At 43.7% G+C, this 17430-nt stretch overlaps 1 protein-coding gene across 3 annotated transcripts in view; it reads right to left on the bottom strand.

Annotated features, from left to right (window-relative positions):
• Nucleotides 1–4719: 4719 nt before the first annotated feature.
• tfap2d (transcription factor AP-2 delta (activating enhancer binding protein 2 delta)) overlaps nt 4720–17430 on the bottom strand; it is a 34656-nt gene continuing 21945 nt past the window's right edge. For all 3 annotated transcript variants that reach the window (XM_037085452.1, XM_037085450.1, XM_037085451.1), the window contains 5 exons: nt 12197–12362; nt 9680–9798; nt 9397–9538; nt 8080–8193; nt 4720–6097 (listed from right to left, as the gene is read on the bottom strand). In XM_037085452.1, coding sequence (XP_036941347.1) covers nt 5881–6097; nt 8080–8193; nt 9397–9538; nt 9680–9798; nt 12197–12362 — 758 coding nt within the window. In that variant the 3' untranslated portion in view covers nt 4720–5880. The remainder of the gene's footprint in view (nt 6098–8079; nt 8194–9396; nt 9539–9679; nt 9799–12196; nt 12363–17430) is intronic.

Consider the following 17430-nt stretch of genomic DNA (forward strand, 5'->3'; position numbering starts at 1 on the left):
TCTTTCTTTCTTTCTTTCTTTCTTTCTTTCTTTCTTTCTTCCTTTCTTTCTTCCTTTAAATGCTAGCCTCAAATTCAAATGTTCTATTGTAGTAACTCTTTGAGGGGTTAAATGATCAAAAGATGGCAACAGTGTTGTTCAGTGGCTTCACGTACTGGGGCACTGCATCAAACCAGACTGATGTTACTAGCAGCACTTGACTTCCTGCCATTAGAAGTCATAATGTCCTCTGTGAAAAGCGTTAACATTAACAGGCTCCAGACTTCCTGGCACTAACAGACATATATGATATATGATATGATATTGTCCCTGTGAATTCTGGGGAGATTGTCGATGTTTACAGAGGAAACAACAGACCAAACGACTCAAACTAAGCCCTTACGCGCCAGAGCAACACGTTATTTTGGAATCAATGAACGCCTGAGAAGAAAAGACCCGTAGACTCCATTATGCTGCATTATGAAATGAGCTCCCATTTCCAATTCCCTGCCAGAATTTAACCAATGGAAGCAGCCGGCTGATCAGCACTAAATGGAGAACAGGGCGTCCCTGTCTTCTTGCGGGCTCGAGTGTAATTGCAGCAGCTTGTGTGTGTGTGTGTGTGTGTTTGTGTTTGTGTGTGTGTGTGTGTGTGTTGACGGAGAGTGACGGGCACAGTCAGCACGGCAGGTTGAGCAGGAGGAAAGGCCCTGAATGTTCCTGGGACTGAACGGGGATCAGGACAGGAGAGGAAGAGGTTTTAGCAGAGAGGCAGGGGAGGAGGAGGAGGAGAGCAGGAGGAGGAAGAGGAGGAGGAAGAGGAGGAGGAGGGTTAGAGCTTCAGAGGAGAGAGACTGGAGAGACGGGGCTTAGAAGTTTGGTATTCGTGACTGTGGGGCTCAGTCAGCAGGAGCTAAAGCCCCTCCGAGACCTCAGACTCTTTTAATTCAACTCTATATGAATGGCGGTGTTCATCGCATGCGCTTCCGTGTGGAGGGTGTTCCCGTCTCTGTTTCTTGGTTGTGTGTGCGCTCTGGGTGTCAACGCCTCACTTCCACGCGTAAATATCTGCACTGCGCCCACATGGTTCACGGATCGAATTAAATATAATCGCAAGCCCACCAGATTGAAGGCTGGAGGGAGAGAGAGAGAGAGAGGGGGGGGCGTTAATGGAGAGAGAAAGAGCCGCGATGCTTCATGTGTTGATAACAGAGCGGCCCGCGTTGTAACACAATCAATAGCCCGTGTGAATAACGCACCGCCGCCTCCCCGTCACATGATATGCATTGCTGATGTCCAAACAAAACTTGCGATTCAATCTTTGTCAGTTTGCAAAAATCTCCGGCACATGGCGATGAATCGATTCCAGATTCCAGCTCATTTATTTTATTTTATTTTTTTGATCGTTATTCTTGGGCGGGGATTACACGATTATCACGCGCGAGTAATAACAAACAAAAGTGTGATTGAGTTACTTTCTCCGGAGTGGCGCGTTTGCATATCTGGAGCTGTGTGTGTGTGTGTGTGTGTGTGTGTGTGTGTGTGTGTGTGTGTGTGTGTGTGTGTGTGTACAGTATGTATGCTCAGTGCTTATCTGTTGCCCTCCAGTGAGATGCAGCAACCATCAAAGAGCCGGTCTGGAGAGCTGCTCTGCCTCGTCCACATCACTGTGTTGCAGCTCCACACACAGCGGCTCAGATCCATCAGTGTGATTATATGTAATATACCGGTATCATCGAAGTTTCCTTCCCAGCGTCTCAGACTAAAAACGTGATTAAAACGCGTTAAAAAAAAAAAGCAAAACAGCATAATACAGCTCTGTAGCCGAGCAGCTGTTTTTTTTTTTTTCCCCCTCGGCGTTGCCTTCACGAACCCCCCCAAAACACGTTGAGTTCACGTCAGATTGGACTTTCCTGTCATTACAGGCTGCTGAGTGTAAACAACGCGTCAATCAGCCTCCCGGAGATGAGGAGCGGGATGTGTGTGAATGGTTTGTCAGGCTCCATGTTCTTCAGTGTGGCGTCAAGCGAAACATCTTCCCGGGAAACCACCGGAGGTCAGGAGCAAAAAAAAAAAAAAAAAGGAGAAAAAAAGGGGGGTTAAAACACTGATGAGCTGCGTTTACGATGTTCCACTCGACTGTTCTGGGAGCAGAGGCTGAAGTCTGTTTCTGATGCTTAAGAGACGATTTTGGGGGTCAAAATGTTCGAGTGAGTGAAACCCTGAAGTGATGGACGGCAGCTCTTCTGCTCCTCCTTCGGTGGTAAAGAAGGTCGATATAATATTGTCAGTATGTTCAGGCTGTATCGCGATACATCTTCTATATCTTGATATTCTCAAAAGCCCTTCATGAATGCTGAGACTGAGCGACAAAATTAATTTCACAATATTTTAGAATATTGAAATTGTGACATTGTAGGGGTGAATATTGGTACTGATAAATAATCCTTAGTGATGACTAAGTGGGTCAAGATGAATATAAAAACACATCCAGAAAAGTCTGGTAAGTTTAGGAAATGACACTACTTTGCCGTAGCGCAAAGCCTGTAAAACCAGGAAAGACCAGAACTACATCCAGAATCTAAAAGACGATGCACATTTTAGTCTTCTGTCACAGAAACAATAGAAGTTGATATATTCCCCAGCCCTAACAAGCAAGACTGTGTTATTCAAATACAAAATGATGATAAATAAAATAAAGGCTATTGCAGAATCTTTGGATTTGGGTTTTGCTTTGTCATTTGGTCTGTGTAATGTGAGAAAACATCTTCAGGACGAGACGTCACGCTGTCATGTTGCTTGTTTTGTCTGACAGTCAGACGTCATTCAATTTGCAGTGATATAAAAGAGAGAAAAGCAGCAAATCCTCACATTTGAGAGGCTGCAAACAAAGAATCTTTGATATTTTTCCCCGATGATGATGGTGCAAATGTGTAGTTATTTCCGCACCATTGCACTCTGTAGAATGCGTTCCTTCGCCAAGGCCCAAATGTCCCCTTAATATACATCAAATTGTACCTAAAGATACAAAACTATGCCTGATTTTTTATTATTTATTTTTTTTAATCCAAGACCCATGCTTTATTCCCCGAGAAATTAACAAAACTATCAAAAAACTCCTGGAAAACGCCTGGATCCGTCCTGTTATCCAGATCCTCACCAAGAGTGACAGGGGTCTGTTCAGCGCCCGAGATCCATCCTTATTCCCAGTTTCGTGGAAATACGTTCAACAGAATCAGCGTAAGCCTGCAGACAAACCAACCGACAAATGGACACGGGTGAAAACCAAAATGTTTGTAAGCACCCAGCTGGCAAAGGACATATGTTAGCTGCTATATGTGCGTGTCACATTTTCAATATAATGTCGGGACAACCCTGTGGTTATGCTCTGGATAGGTTTGCGCACAACATTCCACTTTGTTAGGGTTAGGCAAAGTTCGTGTTTTGGCTTGAAATACCTGGAAACGTCCCAAGGTCTTGTCAAAGATGATGATGAAAGAAACAAAAAAAAGAAGCTGTAAATTGTTCTGATGTGTCGTTAAAAAAAACATCCGTCGGTGGTTTGATGCTTCCAAATGTTGAAACGTGTGATAACACCACCATCCCTTTGTTTGACACGTATGGGAGAACTGTTGGTGTGATGCATGTGATATGTACAGACCTGAATATTGGAATCTTGGTGTGTAGAAACGTTAAATTGCCAACAATCACTTTTGGTTTGAACTGTCGCAGATTTGCTTTGGATCCATTAGTCTTTCACTGTGTTGTATCGAGACTCAGTCACTTAAAAAACCCTGTATCCCTTCATCATGAGAGACTGCACACCTCACTGTTGCTCTCTTGGATTAATGCACTGCTCTAAAAGGCTGAAAAAACACTTGATGGTGGAACTGTAATTTACCGTGTTGTCACCGTGCATTCTTTCTGCAGAGCGTTATCATCGGTTCAGCTTCGTCCCAGCATCATAAAACATTGACTGCAGGTGTGTATATTTTGGGTGTGTGTGTGTGTGTGTGGGGGGGGGGGTGATAACACCATCTGTCACACACCAGACCAAACAATAACAGCAAGACATGGGAATATACAGGAACTGTGCACCCGTGTCACTTCCTCCTTTACGCCGCCATTACTTCTTCCACCTGAGGCTTCGCTTCTTGCGCTGATTCAGGGTGACACGCAGCGTAGGCTTCACTGTAAATGCATCCTGTCTTGATTATGTGTTTTTTTTTTGTGCTGTGCGGCGAACGTGACCTCCTTTTAAATGACTGGAATATTAAAGAGTAAACAGAACCTACAGAGCCCGGATGGAGACGCCAGCAGGCAGCCGCTCCTCGCTCCGTTTTATCATCCCATTTCTTCTCTCTCTTTTTATTTCTTTTCTGAAATATAAATAAGCAGAGGAACCTGACAGAAGTCGCTCGAGCTGAAAGGAAACACACGCATGCTCGCGCGCAACAAAGGAGGCGTTTGAACGTTTCTGTAGGTATCGCCTTTTTTTTTCTTCACCTCCACAACATTAGAGATGAACTCTGACTTTTTTTTTTTTTTTTTTAATAATTTCAACACTGTGAACTCGTATGGATAATTCACCCTCGCAGGCTTTGATCCATGCTGCCTCTCTTTAGTCTCTGCATGCTCTTCTTTGCCTCCATCTCTGCGTAGATGTATGTTTATATGTGGTGTGTGTGCGTGTGTGTGTGTGCGTGTGTGTGTTCGGCATCTCAAAACCAGAACAAATAGTAGAACACGTAGCAACTGTCTTTATTGAACACCGGCATTTTTAGAAGGTAGGGATTTAACATATATATAGTTGAAAGCCTACAAGAAAAGTAATTTAAATATTTATATATATCTTTACAAATGTTCATGAGCGAAGGTCGGAGAGCTTGTGTCGGCTAAACTTGCGATCCGGGGGAAGTGTACAGAGATAGACATGCACAGGGGAGGAGGAACGACGGCAACCGCAAAGTCACCTTTTACAAAATGGCTGAGTTGGACCCTTCTCTCTCTCTCTCTCTCTCTCTCTCTTTCACTCTCTCTTTATCTCTCCCACACACACACACACACACACACTCCAGAATCGGTCCCCTTTTTTTTTATTATTCCCCCCTCTGTCGCTCACATGGTAAACACACTGCTTGCTGTGGCACTGATTGTACGGCGTAAGTATTAAAAGTCTGCTCGGTGGGTTCCAGGTGCTCCCACAGGTACGGGCGGGGGAAAGGGGGGTCCGTAAAGCAGTGTGTGTGTTCGAGTGTGTGTATGAGTAGAAGTTTGGGTCAGGGTCATGTCTGTAAATATTTTGAAAGCGAGATTCAATTATTCAATCCAAAAGAGATTAACTGAACTTCCGGGGGTGAATAAACGTGTGTCAGTTCTTGTATCCTTGCAGAAAATCCACACCTGAATCAGCTGGATTGAGTTCAAAATCGCCCAGAAACCCTTAAAAAGTGTGTGTGTGTGTTGTGTTCTGTTGGCTGTTACCGCCCCCCCCCCCCCCTTCCCTGTCCTGGGAAACTGTGATGTCAGCATGTTTACTTCCTGTTTTTTTCAGAATTAATAAATAAACGAATAAAAAGTCTCGGACGAGTCACGGCCGTCTCCTGTGGGCGAGGCTCCTCCTCGTCAGCACACATGACCACACACACACGCACGCACACACACACACACACACACCTAAACAAGTGTTACCTTCCCCTGACACATCTGTACGTCTTGTCTGGGACAGTTGGGGTCAACAGAAAATAAATAAATGACAATAAATAGGAGTCGTCCCAAAGAAGACACAGGGATGCTGGGAGTTAACAAGTCTGAGAGTGCAAACACACACACACACACACACACACACACACACACTCCTAAATGCAGCGCTCCAAGGCACGGGGACCGGGTGGGTGGGGGCTACTCAGTCTTTTCTGTTTTCCCGTCTTTGCTCTGGGGCTCGGCCGTTTTCCGGAGCTGCGTCTTTTCCGAGCTGTTGTTGATCTGTTGGTCGGTGGGCCCGCTCGTCTTCCCGCTCGAGTTCTTGTCCAGGTAGTTGAGCATCTCGCTCAGGACCGTCTGGAAGGTGCTGAGAGCCGCGCAGACCGCCGGCGTGCCGAACCCGTGGGTGATCAGACTGCAGGGAAGGAGACGGGAAACAAGGGTGTCTCATTAGGGTGCAGAGGGGAGATGGAGGCGGCGGGATGGTTTGGGTTTGTGAGGCAAACTGAGGAAGTCCTTTTTTTCCCTCCTCGGTTTGTACAACTGCACAGAAACTCTCCTCTCGCTGCATTATGGAGCTTTTAATCCTCCTAAAAGAGCTCCTTTAGTCGGGCTAACTCCTGTCAGAGCAGAGTTTTAACGTCCTGTGATGTAACTACTTTATTTCCACTCCATCTCTACTGTCATTTACAGGGGCAACACTGAATACTACAACAGGTTTAAACACGCTCAGACAGATCAGTGCTGAATTGTTTCCTTGCATCTTTGTATCATCTTTGAATTTATGGAACACTTGACCTCCGATCACTTGTCTAATGTTGTTTGTTGTCACTTGTTGTATAAAGAGAACCTGAGTTATATTCCTTGTATGTCTGCACACGCTCGGCCAATAAAGTCCATTCTGACCGTGACTGTCAGTCTGATTCGATCAGTCGCCAGAAAACTAATGTGGTCAGAGCCCGACTGTTGTGTCAGTATCACAGACATCACAGATATATATCGGCATCAACATGTATATTGTCTGATATGAAAACTTTCCTTTTACTGTAATGTAATCAGGAGAAAGAGTCTCTTCTTACGAAAAGTCCCGGCAAAGTTTGCTGTTGTGCACTGACGACATTTTAAACGCCAAAGTTTATTAACCTGTAAAATATCATGCCTCAGTTTTTTGAAAATATATTTAAGTATGTCATGAAGATTTAGGGATGGTTGCAAAAATGCACATCATTGTAAATATTCTGTGTAGATAAGAATATCAGCCAACGTATCGATATCAGAATACATTTACTCCCCGATTGTTAAAGCAAAACCTTCTCGTTCTCCTTTGTTTTAGCTTCTCACTTGTGAGGATTTGCTGCTGGTCTTTGTCTGATATGGTAGTAAAGTGAATCAGGCTAAGGACATATGAAGACTTGTCATCGTGGCTTTAAGTAATTGTGAAAACGAGCACGTCTCACCTTTTGATGACATTCCCTGCAGAATCATCATCCTTGAAATCCTAAATTGCAGCTCTGATGTAATTACTGCCATACAGGACGGCTTCAAAACATACAGCAGCTGTGTGCCTCTTCAAAACCCCACGAGGGTGTTTAAGGTGACCAACAGTCACGATTAGCTGCATTTTTATTGAACTTTCCAGCAATGCTTAATCAATAAATAGTCAATTAAGTTTAAGTTGATTGGAAAAGATGCACATTTTTTTAAAATGCTTAATGAATACTGTGTCGTTCATCCATAAACGTGATTTTGACGGCCATCTCTAGAGTTGCATAAACCTTGATAGCGGCTTCAGGCATGGTTTGTAAAGTATCTGACTTTTACCTGAGTTTAAATTAACTGTCTGTCTTAAATTAACTTAAATGAACCGTTAATTAGCGTTGTTTATCATGAGGTGTCACGGACTATCAAGAGTGTTTGTACGCCCGAATCTGCTCGACCATGGCCACGAAATAGGTTTCGATTTGGTCTGAGAGCGAAACAGTGCGGTCACCTCTCAGCTCTGACCTTTAACTGCTGTCGCGACTGTGCCGATGCAGCCGAGCTAACATCTTACTCCTCCACAGTGCATCGCTCCCTTTGGAGGCCTGATAAAAAACTTTGCTACGTGCTCGCGAAGGATGACGCCACAGATGTGACATTTTCTGCTAACAAGCCGCCGTTCCCTCGCCCTCCTCCTCCTCCTCCTCCTCCTCCTCCACCGCTGCCGCCGCCGCCTGTGCCAGATAACAAACTGCACAGCTGCATCTTTGGAAAATGGCAAAGCGGTCGGAGCCAAAAAAAAAAAAAAAAAAACGCAGAGCAAGAAAACTGTCTGTAGTTTAGATTTTTGCGAGAGAGGCTCCGGATGATTATTTTAAAAAATTAAAAGAATCTCGTGTAAAATTCTGCATGTGTTACCTGAAGTGTGTGAGGTGTCTCTGGATGTCCAGGTCCAGGATGGGGGTCGGTCTGGAGGAGCCCAGAGGAGAACGGTCTTGGCTCAGTAAGTCCTGGAACTCCTTACAGATTTGCCTGACAGACAGAGGGAGGGAGGGGAACGAGGGGTTTACCATCTGTCTCCAACACAGCCGTCGCAATTTGTTTTTGTTTTTGTTTCCTCGCGCACCCATCCCCATCATTTTGGATCAAGCCACACATGAGTCTCTCCCAGGAAACAATCGAAGGCAAAAGGAGCGAGACGAGTTCAATGTCGACGCCGAAACGAGCGAAACACTCGCTCACAACGTGATTCCAGAAGTTCTGCAAATGTGGAGTGAACGGTGCTTTTTTAACATTGTTCCTGGCTGTCTTCCTGGATTCCAGTCAGCGCTGGGATGATGTTATCGCAAATAAAGAGAGAAGTAGCTCAAAGAGCGTGGGAGCTGCTTCCACCCCCCAGCACATACACTACTGGATGTGCAATCAGGAGAGTCAGGGTTTACTCTGAAAGCAGCTAATACTTTCAAATACACACAAAGAGGATCAGCTGTGTGTGTGTCATTTGGAGTGGGACAGAATTTTTCCCATTGAGCTTAAAGGGCAGCGACCAGATTGTTTGCTGTCATCTCTAGAGTTATTTTACCTCAAAATGCCCAATAAAATGCCATATATTTATTTTACAGCTCACTACTGTAAAATGCAGTGCATTCTGGGTATTGCTTATGACGTTTCATGCATTTTACAGTGTGAATTTGCGATATTCTGCTGTATTCTACACAACTGCACCTGTGCCCAAAAGTCACACTCGAGTAAAAGTAAAGATACTGAGTTAAATATAGTTAAATCTTACTTGAGTAAGAGTCCGTCAAAAGTAATTTTCTTACAGTAAATATATTTAAGTAGAAAAAGTACAAGTAAAAGTAATTTATACATGTATTCACGTGTACGTACTTTATGTGGACTGTCTTAAATTCTGTATACTATGGGTCGGTTTATCGGATTAGATGTTCAGTATCAGAATCTCGGGGGTGTGATCCGATTATCGATAAAATAAATGAATTTTAAATGTGCTGCTTTGGCTCTGATGCAGCATGTAATCTGCAAAGTAACAGGCTGATTTGCTCTAATGCCCAGAAACTACGGATGAAACTTAACTCCGTAAAATGAAATGTAATGAAATGAAACAACATTTTTCTTGTTGACCTTTGCCAAGCTCTAAACTGTTTCTGTGTGAACGTGTGTGTGTGTGTGTGTGTGTGTGTGTGTGTGTGTGTGTGTGTGTGACTGTATTCTCACTTTGTGGCCAGAACCATTTTCTTGCGTGCGCTGGTTTCTTTCGGCTCGCTGTGCTGCCTCGCCAAATGTTCCCCCACTGCCTTACTGGGAAACTCTGTCTCACAGGTGTAGCCGAAGTCCCTCGCCAGGTGGAGCGCCTCACCTGAGCAACAAACCAGGAAGAGAAAAAAAAAAAAACAGATGAAGCAAACTCTTAAAAAAAAATGACATCTGGACTGTGAAATAAATGAATCTGAAGGTTTTGACTTGAACGTCGTGGACACTTTTGGACAGAGTCTCTTACCTTCCACCAGGGAGGTGAGCAGTGTGACGTTGGCAGCTTTCCTCCGTCCCGCCGGCAGGTTGAGGCCCAGACGGTCTAATTTCTCGCGAAGACACCGGCCTCCGTTCTTAGACTTCGCTCTGTGGGGAGGCAGAATAACTTTTTTTTCAACACGAAGCACAGAAAGACTGAATACCTGGATCACATATCGTCTTTATCCTCATTGATCCCCTGATCATTTCTCATAGAGGCTGAATTAAAATCACCTATAAAAAGAACTTGTGTTTAATTAAGCAAGGATGGAAGAATATGGATTTGCTTTGATTTGACTGAAGCATAAAATCAAAGAGTTTCAAATTAAAACATGTCAGCTAATCATATATTTAAATCAGCTTTCTTTACGCACAGATATGGCTGCGTGTCCCCCTGAGTTTCCTCTGTCAGTCGTCTGTTTGCCCAAAGTGAGACGTTCTATTTTGGAAAACAGGCGAACGACGCTCCCTGTCAATTCTTCGTCTTTTAATGTGAAATAAAAAAAATAGAAATAAAACACACACACGTGCCTGCTTCCTATCTGATCCTTTTGAGATATCTGGAGTGAAATGACAGCAAAACAGAGGTCCCTGCAAACTTCTCAACACCGACTGCAACTACAACTTTTATTGTTATTGTGGATTAATCGGTCCATTACTTTACTTACTAATCAAGCGGTTGATGTCAAATGTCAGAAATTGGTGAAAAATGGCGACAAACCCCGAGATAACGTCCTCGAGTGTCTTATTTTGTCCACAACCCAAAGACATCCAGTTTGCTGTTACGGAAGAGTTGAGAAGCCAGAAAAGAAATCCACATTAAAGAAGCCGGAATCAGAGAGTTTTTGGTTTTCGCCTCTTTAGAAAAACGACTCAAACTGATTATCAAAATAGTTGGCAGCTCATCACTAATTGATTAATTGCAGCTGTAATGCCAGTGCACATGTGAGAAGCCCGCTCAGGATCTCATCTGATGGAATAATTCCTGTTGTAGAAGTGATTTATTCCGCTCCAGATGAGGATCAACACCTCTATTTGCACATTTTATTTATTTTTTCCGCTCTGACTTTGTTGATGCCTCGTCTTGTAGGACCAGCCGTATTCTCTCTCACTCTCTCCTCTCCTCCCCCCCCCCCTTCCCTTTCTCTCCGCCTCATCAATAATACAGCGCTGGCAACTCTTGCTTTCCTCTGGTTCCTCTGATCCTGGCGTGCTTTGGCCTGGTCTCGCCTCCCTCTGGCTCCCTGGGCATGGCGGCGCGTGCAGCCCCGGCCCCCTCGCTCGCCTACAATAGTCTTTGTGGACGCGCTACTGTATACATCCTCTGCTTCATCTGAGGGCTGCACAGACTCGGGCGGCGCTCGCCAGTGTTCGCCGGCCAGATTTAGGCTTTCAGAACAATGCTTTCTCTCTGTCAGACTCTTTGGTTCAATATCATCTCACCACAGGATACAGGGGCTGGACAAAATAACAGGAACATATTAATAACCTCCATCTCCGGGTTTTACAATCTTACATTTGACCTCAGCTCGTTGACGTGCGAGGACGATGTATGTCGTCATTATTGTGTGCTGCCGGGCACCTGAGATATTTTCTACAGCCTTTCACTACCACTACGCCACACGCTCACATTCTGATATAACTCTGCTCCTGCTGCTGCGAGACAGACTTTTTAAACTTACAACCCAGTGTCATGGTAGCACCGGTTTTAAAAGGGAATCTTCAAGTCTACCTACATAAAGATTAAAGACTTAATCATGTCAGTATCTCATAAAGACATTTCTAATCAACATATACTGGATATCGTGATATTTCCCTTTAAAAAATGAAAGTTGGCAAAGCACATTTCTGAAAAACCCTGGGTATGTTGACACTTTACGTTTCTCTATGTTCAGTTTTTACTTTTATGGTTAACATCTTGTGGTTAGGTTTAGGCGCAACAATGACGTGGTGAGAGTTGGGAGGAGATTGTGTTTGGGCTTAAAAATACTCCTTTTTTATATAACGCTTTATATTTGCTACTGGGTTAAGGTTAGCGTTCCCTAATCTTAACCAAAGTCAATCCCATTGATTAGATTTCTTTCTACTTCTTCACAAACTGAAAATCTCTTTTTCTAATTCTAAGGACTTATGTTGCCTAAACTTAACTTCTGACAGGATGCAAACCTTGGAGTCTGGTGTGACGGTTCCAGACTATTTACGCAAGCTGTCCATCCCAACTACGTTCCTGCAACTTCAGCAAGTGCCAAAATGAAATGATGGCACTTACTGTTCCTTCAAACCACAGATATCTTCAACATGGTAGAACATGTCTGTACACATCAATCATTCTATTGAAACTTCTACAGTACATGGTCAGAGGGGAGGTGGTGGAGTTACAGCTATAGGTGAGAAGGCCGCCAAGCCAGAGACCACAGTTCAAGACTGGGTCTCAACATCTGTAGTTGCATTTAGCTCCATTAAAGAAGCCGTGATGAACCTCAGTGTGCCGTGCTTTCGTACTGACCTGCGCAGGATGCCGCCCAGTAGGGAGGCGTTGAGGCACTCTGGTGGGGACAGTCTTCTTTTCACCTCGGCGATGGTCACTTTGTACTTGGAGGTGGAGCTGAGCAGCGACAGCCGGCCCGGTACCGAGCAGAACAAGTCTGTAGGGTTCACCACGCACGTCCCCCCTGCACACAAACACAACACACTCATTACAGCGGGCACTGTTGCTGGCTCACCATTATCCAGTGTTCAGTGTCCAGAAAGAGGCTGTTTAAAGAAAGTCAACTAGAAAAGAGAGTGATCGTCACATTAATGCAAATGGCCGGGGCTGCAAAATCCAACTTTCAAAATAAAAGCTAATTTATCAAATTTGATTTTGTTTATGTTACCTTTCTGTTGTCACAAATTTCTGCCCACAAGCCTCTTAACCTAATATAAATTAAATCATCAACCTGTTGTGATCTTTGTCTCTGTCCTAAAAAAAACCAACAACATATATCTCCAACTTTAGGCTTTCTGAGATCATCCAAATGGTTTAACTGGTTCAACTGGTTTATTTACTTAATGGTGTTCCTTCAAAAAGTAATTACAATTACTTGCTATTGTGCTACACTGTAATTTTGCACTGTTAAATGTTGGCCTATGCATCATATGTCATGCACTGTATGTTGTTCTATGACTGAGAGACCAGCGTACAAGATTTTTGCTTTACTGCAAACTTGAGTATTAGAATAAATGATAAAGTTAATAACGTAAATGACCAGTGTCCACTCAATTCATGACCTGGAGCTGTTTATTTTAACATACAAACTCCACCTGAGTTTAAACTGAAGTAAGAGTGAAAACACATGATAATTGTTAAAACAGTGCACATTTTCAGACCCTATAGAGACACAAGCTTGTGCTGAAAACGCAATAAAGTAGGAAATACCCCCTCAGTTCCAGTTCTGGAACATCAGTGCATTCATACATATATTATGGAAATATTACAGGTGATCGTTTGACTTTTATATTTGGTAGCGTTTTACCAATAACACATCTTTAACACTGATTTAACAATATATTGAAATAAAAACAAAATGTCACACACCAGACCAAACTTCTGTTGGTGCATGAACTATATATTTCTCTACAATTACTAAAACTACTACTAGCAATAATAATCATCATCATCATCATAATAATGGATTTATTACTTTATCCATGGAGCAAATGCACCCTGTGTGAAAACAAACCGTGCAGCCCAAATTTCTGAATATTAAGCACGATTTTTGAGGATTACCCTATTCTGCAAGTAACACAAAGATTCTGTGTTTTCAAGAGCTGTGAGAGTCATTTTCTTTACTTTTAGTGTAGACGCTCTCAGGGCTGTACTCAATGAATCCAGCAAAAATCCTTTTAGGCTTTGAAAAGCCTCGACTCAAAGAAAATACGTGTACATTCTGGTCCGAAAACAGAGCTAACGCATTAAAGTTAACGCGTAATCCCGCAGTATTGCGTTGACATTGTTCATCACTTCTCGGCACCGCTTTGCGCTTCTGTTTTTTTGCAGGACGGTTTCGGCCGGGTGCTAACTTTTCAACCTCTGTGGTTCTCACTGAGAGAATCGCGCAAGGCAGTCAGAAAGTTTCTCCCTCAGGTGAAATAATGTGACGTGTCAGAGAGGCCAGTGTGCAGATGCTCAGGGTGAACACCACTCAAATGTTCCTGCTTCTATAATAACACCAAAATCATTTATCAAACCTGATATTTTCGGATTTAAGACGCTTAATTGTTTCAGTCATTTGTCATGTTCAGCACAAACAATGCATCTCCAAAATGTCAGCGTTTTAATAACCAAAGAAAAACAGCTTTGTGAGTTCATGTGCATGTTTCGGATAATCCACTAGATTCTTTTAATAATTTATTTGATTTGAATCAATCAAAATCAGCAAAGAATTAGCTTGTGCACGTGTCCCAAGTCAGGGCACAGGTGGATGTAAATGCTTGTATATCATCTTCACTGGTGTTGTAGTTAATCTTAAATCTTAAATCTTGTGTTTTATGTCTTCAAATGTAGAAAAGTGAATCGTAATTTAAAAAGAGGGGATTTCGAATAACCGATCAAAAATATCCTTTAGTTGGTCAGAAGTATTCAAATTAATCAATTATAGCTTATACACACATGCAAGGTTGAGGTATACATGGATATACATGCTTGTATATTTATAGTCACGTGTTGCAGGTGATCATAAATATATACACAACATGCTATGGGCGAATATTGTGTCTTCAGAAGTATTAAAAAATGTAAATGATAATAATTTGAAAAAAAATGTTTTTTGATATTTGTCCCTCACTGGACAACAAAGTCTTCCTGGTTCATGACCTTCGTCATCCTTGTTAACCAGAGTACAGCTGCAAACACGATAAACCCTGTGTTTCTATTACAATATGAATCCAGAAACGATTGTGATGTTAAATGCACCACCCAGCCGGCTCAAGTCTCCTCAGTCAGCACTGGCGAGATCAATGTGCTCCACTCAGCACTTCATCAGCCTCCCTCTCTTCTACTTAAACATTACATTTACTTCTTTTTGTTCCTTCTTCTTCTCCTGTCTACTATGTACATATATTCATACTTCTGTTCCAGCTCGATACTTGTTTGTAGGTAAGAAAACTCTGCTGTAATCCCAGGAGGGGGGAAACAAAACCTTCCTTTAATCACCTTCCACTAACCAACCAAGCAACCAACCCACCCACCATCCATCTATCCATCTATCCATCCATCCAACCAGCAGCTCCGTCTCATTGTGCGCCGTGAATAAATGATCGCGGTTGTGATGGTGAAGGCTCCCCCGCATTATTAATTGCATCTGAATCAGTGTTTGCCCGCGTCCTCCTGGAATATATCGACTGTTCTGAGTAGGCCTATTATTATTAAACTTTCACTTGAACCAACGTCCCGGGCAGCTGGAAACGCAAGGTTTCTGTCTGATGTACTGTAGGCTATATTCTATTATTCATCCGCCTCATTATCAAATCTAACAGCAGGGTGTGTCGCTTTGTTATTAGGGCCCTGCTTGGATATGATGGAATGACGGGGAGAATTTAGAAAAAAAAAAAAAAAAAGAAAAAAAGAGGGGATGCCATTTAGGCCGAGGAGGAAGAAGAGGAGGAGGAGGAGGAAGAGAGCGCTGCGGGCACCAGTCAGCCTTATCGAGGGCAGTGTGGACGATCTGGTCACCACATGAGCGAGTGTAACCCATATTCCTGCCGTGGCGTGTCTCCCCGCCGTATCTCAGCACCTGGACAGCAGCTCGACGTGTGACGGCGCGGTAACAAAAGTAGTCCGGCGGGCTGCCCCTCTCTGTGCGTCAGAGAGCGGACCGGATGCAGGTCGATGGGACTGATTGATAGTGTTGGTTAAGCTTGGACTCCTCTGAGTGTGTGTGTGTGCGTGTGCGCGCGTGTGACACAAACCGTGCCGACCTGTCTGTCAGCCTCACGCGCTCTGACAGGGGTGGGGTGGGGGGGGCGCGCGCGTGCGAAAGCCGCGGGTTCACATCATATTAATTCCCCTAAAAATGTTTTGATTCAAAGTAGTTTGTATTTTATGTTGCCAAGGGCAATCGAAAAGAGCTATTGCCGGTAGTGCAGTCAGTGGAGCGCGCGGGCCCAGAGGCGATAACGGTATTTAAGCAACGGAGAGTAGCCTCGGGCTGCGGCGCGAGCGGCGGGCGGGATCACACGCGGAATCAAGCGCCTTTTACGAGTTTGCCACGAAAATTAAAGAAAAAGAGACACGGGCCAAATGTCATTCTCCTCATATTTTAACAACAATGTTTATCGCTCCTAAAAAGCCCGCCAACGTCTTGACAGGAGAGGAGAGAGAGGGAGAGAGGGTGATAGAGAGAGAGGAAGAGGAGGCGCGTGCACATGGGGGGGTGGGGGGGTGATGTAGTGGCGGGGGCGCGCCTGACAGATCAGCCTTTACGCTGCCGGAGCGGGGAGCTGTGGAAGGAGGGGATGGCGGGGGTGATTAAAAACACAGACGACTCCTCCTAAGTAGGATCCGCGTTTCTTGAGTGATTTTCTTTTGAAAAAGGTTATGTGAATATTCATGCCGCCAAAGCCGCAGTCAGAAAGAACAACATTAATATGATCTCGGCTGAATCCGGGGCCCCGCTCGGCATTAGCATATCAAAGCGTCCGCCCGAGGCGAGAGAAGCTATCGATACGGGAGCGGGAGGTAAAGCAAAGATTATTGGTTGTGATGGTTGCAGCGGCTGAGCTCAGGGCCAAATACGGCGCACCATTAACCGAAAGTGATAGCGGAGGGATTCCCGCGTCAATCCGAGAGAAAAGCCCCAACACCTAGGCAGAGCTGATGAAAAATTAAACCCGAGACACAGCCTTCCTTCTCTGTATGGAAACCTGCACATAGTCCCGACTAAAATGAAATAAATAAGAAATAAAATAAAAAAAACAGCAGCAGGCTTTGATGGACCAGACGCAGATCCACAGCAGAGGACTCGTGAGGAAATAGGCCCGGTCTGGTTCCACATCTTTCTCCCCCCGCCAGCCCCTCACCACCCCCTCCTCACACACCTGAAGAGTGATCCAGAGCAGACCCAGCCTTTAAAAGCGCCGATTAAAATCTACTGTCTGTGATTAAACACAGCCCACAGGTAGACTACAGGAAGAAACAAGAGCCCCTGCACACCAGATAAACACCATTGTTCCTGTTGTTTTGTGCTTATACCTCACGGCCCACAAATGAAAATATTAAAGAGGGAATACAGAATAAAACGAAACCGGAAGCGTTCAACAGCTAAATAAAAAACGACCGCCTCGATTTCCCCGTTAAGCCTCTGTTTATACTCGTTTGAAATTAGATGTATTGATTTATTTCATTTTATAGACCTTTCATTTAATTCGAGGCGGTTAGCTTGTTGAACACTGACACACAAAAATACTTTGTAGTCTGCAAATTATATCCATAATAAATACACTCATACAATAACCGCGTTTGCCTGTTTAAGTTCCTCACAGGAGAGAGACGAGATCATCAGCAGCGATGTTTGGAGATTGGTGCTGAATTCATGATCAGAAAAATAAAATAAATATATAAATAAATATATATATATATATATATATATATATATATATATATATATATATATATATATATATATATATATATATATATATATATATAAAACATGAATATTAGATTTTTTTTTTTAAAAATGGCGCGTTTACTTCCACGGG

This window comes from Acanthopagrus latus, chromosome 22 (genome assembly GCF_904848185.1).
Source record: "Acanthopagrus latus isolate v.2019 chromosome 22, fAcaLat1.1, whole genome shotgun sequence".
Classification (NCBI taxonomy): Eukaryota; Metazoa; Chordata; class Actinopteri; order Spariformes; family Sparidae; genus Acanthopagrus; species Acanthopagrus latus.